The sequence below is a fragment of the Haliaeetus leucocephalus genome, unplaced genomic scaffold, assembly GCF_000737465.1.
Source record: "Haliaeetus leucocephalus isolate CR32 unplaced genomic scaffold, Haliaeetus_leucocephalus-4.0 Scaffold76, whole genome shotgun sequence".
Taxonomy (NCBI): domain Eukaryota; kingdom Metazoa; phylum Chordata; class Aves; order Accipitriformes; family Accipitridae; genus Haliaeetus; species Haliaeetus leucocephalus.
Window position 1 is genome coordinate 2,443,832 of NW_010972512.1, and position 4,024 is coordinate 2,447,855.

At 54.5% G+C, this 4,024-nt stretch overlaps 2 protein-coding genes across 3 annotated transcripts in view; both read right to left on the reverse strand.

Annotated features, from left to right (window-relative positions):
- Positions 1 to 150, reverse strand: part of METTL13 (methyltransferase like 13) — an 8,792-nt gene extending 8,642 nt beyond the window's left edge. For both annotated transcript variants that reach the window (XM_010581322.1, XM_010581329.1), the window contains exon 1: positions 77 to 150. The gene's annotated coding sequence lies outside the window, so the exon portion shown is untranslated. The remainder of the gene's footprint in view (positions 1 to 76) is intronic.
- Positions 151 to 168: 18 nt separating this feature from the next.
- The window catches only part of ITPA (inosine triphosphatase (nucleoside triphosphate pyrophosphatase)), a 4,671-nt gene continuing 815 nt past the window's right edge, over positions 169 to 4,024 (reverse strand). Inside the window, exons 2-8 of the mRNA XM_010581313.1 lie at positions 3,890 to 3,947; positions 3,741 to 3,805; positions 2,909 to 2,982; positions 2,049 to 2,080; positions 1,184 to 1,299; positions 596 to 672; positions 169 to 305 (exon numbers count right to left, since the gene is read on the reverse strand). Coding sequence (XP_010579615.1) covers positions 185 to 305; positions 596 to 672; positions 1,184 to 1,299; positions 2,049 to 2,080; positions 2,909 to 2,982; positions 3,741 to 3,805; positions 3,890 to 3,947 — 543 coding nt within the window. The 3' untranslated portion in view covers positions 169 to 184. The remainder of the gene's footprint in view (positions 306 to 595; positions 673 to 1,183; positions 1,300 to 2,048; positions 2,081 to 2,908; positions 2,983 to 3,740; positions 3,806 to 3,889; positions 3,948 to 4,024) is intronic.

The window sequence follows — 4,024 nt, forward strand, 5'->3', positions numbered from 1 at the left end:
TGCCTAAACAACCCAGACCTGCTGGGGTGCGTCGCGCTTCTGAAGCGACAAGAGCAGAAGGGGGGAAAAAAGGGACCAGTGGCTTCGAAAGGAGCAGCTTTAATGGCAGCCCGCAGCGGAGCAGAGCAACCCCGGGGCTGGGTGCGACACGGACAAACCAGGGGGCTGGCAGCCTGGGGGGGGGCTAGCTGGGATCAGAGCGGGGCTCTGTCGAGTTGCTCTGAAGAAAGAAGGCAGAGAGCTCGCTCAGTGCTCGGTAACGGTGCGAGATCGAGTTCTTCACTGCCTTGGGCAGTTCGGCGTAGCTGGAGGGGAGAGAAAGCGCAAGTCTTAGCAGCAGAGACACTACAGCACGCGTCCCCCCCCAGTCCCCAAGAGCTGTCCCCCTGATCGCCTGCAGCGGGGCATCTGTAGCAACACACTGGCAAAGCCAACGACCCCCACCCTGGCCCAGGGGTTCCCCATAACCCACCACGTTCAGATCCAGGAGGGCGTTTTCTCCCTGCCACCCTTCCTCATAAGCAGGTTCCTCATGACGCGCAACCTCAACCTTGGCTTTCCTCACATAACGAGCTGTAGGTAAAATGCCACTTACGTTTGGCTGTAGCCATCTGGCTGAAAGCAGGGATCCCAGCCAAAATCTCGAGGGCCTCTGGGCTCCACTATCAGCCCCTGCCACAAGAAAGCAAAAAAGCCCCATAAGCTGTGGTTTCGCAGCATGTCCCTCACAGTTGCATTTCAAAGACAGATTGAAGAGCTACACGCAGCCATAGCTCACGCTGTGGCCACCACAGGCTCGCTGCGTGGTGCTGTCCTCATTCCCAGGATGCAACCGAAATTAGCAGCCCCAAACTCAGTGCTCCATCACACTGCCGTGTTGACAGCCCCTCTACCCCCACTCAATTAACAGAGCTGACAACTGCACTCAAATACCATCCTGCCAGAGGGAGATGAGGGGGCCGAAGAGATGGAGGTAACATGTGGAGTTTGGCATGTACAGGTGGGTGAAAGGGCTGCAGCACTCAGCGCCCGCCGGCTGCGGTCTTCCTCACACAGAAGCTCTGAGGGCGTTCAGTGACCCAGGGGCCACTAAAATTGTCCTCAACAGAGCCAACGCTGTTACGGAATTCACATTACAGCCCTCCTCCCTCAGCATGTTCCCTTCCCCAGGCACAACACCTACATGAGTCTGGCCTTTGAACAGCTTCACCGGCTCCTCTGGGTTTCCAGTACTGAATGCAAAGGTACAGAGAGCGTAGGCAGATTTGTCTTCAAACCCAGCCAGCAGCTTGTACAGGCCTGAGCGACACAGAAAGGATCCTGGTGTTACTGCCTTTCCCTCGGAGCGAAACACACCCACCTAGAGACGGATCGAGGGAACATCCTGCACTCACATCCACAAAGGAGAGGAAGAACTACAGGAGGTGACAAAGCTCAGGCACAGGGATGCTCTTGGCCTGGTCCCCCGTATCACTGAAACCAGCACCACAGATCTAACACAGAGTGATCTGCAGGACCCCGCTATTAATTTGGGAGGAGAAGCAATGGATGTGCGGCACCAAAGAGGACTAAAGGCCACTCTGAATTAGCGTGATTAACACTCATGCTTGCGATGCCAGTGCAGCATTTGCAGTCATGCTCTTAACAGTGGGATCAAAGGCAGTCGCTGCAAAGCAGGGGAGGTGAGCATTAGTGGAGAGGGGCGTGCACAGAAGGCAAAGGCAACAGCAGGTCTTCCATGTCACACTGATGACAAACAAGAAGTTCCCATGAGCCCTGCCACCAGCCTGCAGAGGCAGGAGTCTGGGAATCCAGGGACGATGCTGAAGCTACCGGAGAAACAACACCCCGTGAAGAAGGGCATGGAACAGGCTCAAGGAGAGAACGCAAAGGGACAGAGCTGGACAGACAGGAAAGGGACCAGCTATGAAATGGGCAGCGTGGTAGGCAAGCATGCTCAGCAGAACCCAGCACGGGCAGGGATCCATTTCATTTGGAAAGGACTGAATTACGAGTTACGTGCAGAGCAGTAACACGGGAGGCAGTACCTTCTGGTTTGAGTTTTTCCAGGAACCATTTTCTGAAGGGGAAAAAGAGAGGCAAGATTATTACTCAGAAATACGGGCATCCTTGAGGCATTGTTGCCTACATTTTCATAGCCCTCTGAATCCCTCTTAAATGTGCTGTCAAATCACTTCTGAACTATTCACCAATAACGACAGACTTGGCTCTTAAACTGAATGGGACACAGTGATAACAGCAGTGGGGTATTTAATTTAGTGCAGAACTGGAATCTATGTGAATAACCCAGTTCTTACTCATGAGCACTGACGTGCCGAAATACATTTCTCAACTCAACTCAGTCACAAGTTACATCCAGTTCTAGTGTCAATTTCATCATATAAAGCTTTTATGTCTCTACTTAGCTCAGCAGAGATAGTTTGGAAGAATTAATCGCACTAAAAGTTAATTCCAGGAACTAAGGCAGTGTTTTATTAGAGGAGTTACACTGTAATGTAATAATCTTCTTATTGGCTGCATTAAAGCAGTCCCTATGAGAACCTATAGGACACTCATCCAAGCATCCTGCTGAAACGCACGGTGCCTTAACTACGCAGAGCCCACTGTGGGGCCAGGTTCCCAAGTTGGCTGCAAGAGCAGGTACCGTGTACCGTGTATCGGGAGCCAGAGCCAACAGTTCAGGTCTGTCTCTCTCATCCTGCACCATGACTTACAGCAGGACTCAAGGAGTCCTGGGGTGCAGGATGAAGCTGAGGACACAGACCAGTGATCACGTCCCTGAGCCTATTGCTCCTGGTGCCTGGAGAATTCCCCATGAAGCACACCCTGCCAGCCTGCGTGCCTAACTCAGGAACATGAAAGGTGAAGCAAGTTCACTCCTACTTACATGTAGGGTCCTGGAAGCCCCCCCAGGGCATTGAAGCACAAGCAGGTATCCTCTACTATAACAGGTCCTTGAATCTACAGCAAAAGCCCAAGAGATGGAAACATTAGACCTAGAGGAAAGCACTGCCTCCAAACCCATTTTCTTGCTCTATCTTATTCTCACATTTCCACAATAACAGGAACTTCACAAAAATTCACCAGCCATTAGAGCTCTTTACCTCAAAGGCAATCCACACCAGACAGACACAATCAAACCCATGCTCTCCCCAGGCATGCCAGAGTGGCTGAAAAACTGTAGGGAAGATCTCACATGGAGAAAAATGAGCAGAGCTGAACACCTCCTGCCCTCCTGGGGGACAGGAATGGGAAAGCCTGTGTCCTGGAGGCACACCTGCATTTTCCTTGAGTCCCAACCCTCACTTGGTTCTTTTAAGACACCCATCCCAGAGACAGCTCTGGAAGCTGATCCATCAGAAGTTCCAGCTGACAGCAAACTCGGTGTCCTGCAGCTGCTGGGGCTGGACTGAAGGAGCTGTCATGTCCTCCTGCTGCTCGAGGGACACAGGAGGCCAGAGGAGCAGCAGCAGGACTGCCTAAACACTGTGTCACCAGCAAGAATCCACCATCACCCAGCGTAGGCCAGGAACAGCCGGCTGATGGGAGTGCAGCAAGGCCAAGCCAGGCCTGGACGTGTCCCCGACTTTCCTCAGGACCGGTCCGGATGCCCCAATGCCCCCGGCTGCCTCCCCCCGCCGGGACTGGGTTCCCCCACAACTCCCGCACCCACACCACCGCTCCGACCGGCGGGAAAGGGGAAAGACAAAGCAAACGACCTGCCGGGCGGCTTCGCGGCACTTCTGCACGGAGATCTCGTCCGGCTCCCCCTGGTACTCCGGCACTGGGGACAACAAAGGCCGGCGCTGAGGTAGACGGCCGGACCGGGCCGCGCCGCTGCCTCCCCCCGGCCCCGCCGCCAACTTACGGTCAATTTTCTTCGCCACCAGCGTGTAGGGAAAGGAGTCCCCGAGGATCTGAGTGACCTGCGGAGGAAAACCCGGCCGTCAGGACCCGACCCGGCCTCACCAGGCCAGGCCAGGCCAGGCCGCCGCCGCGCGTT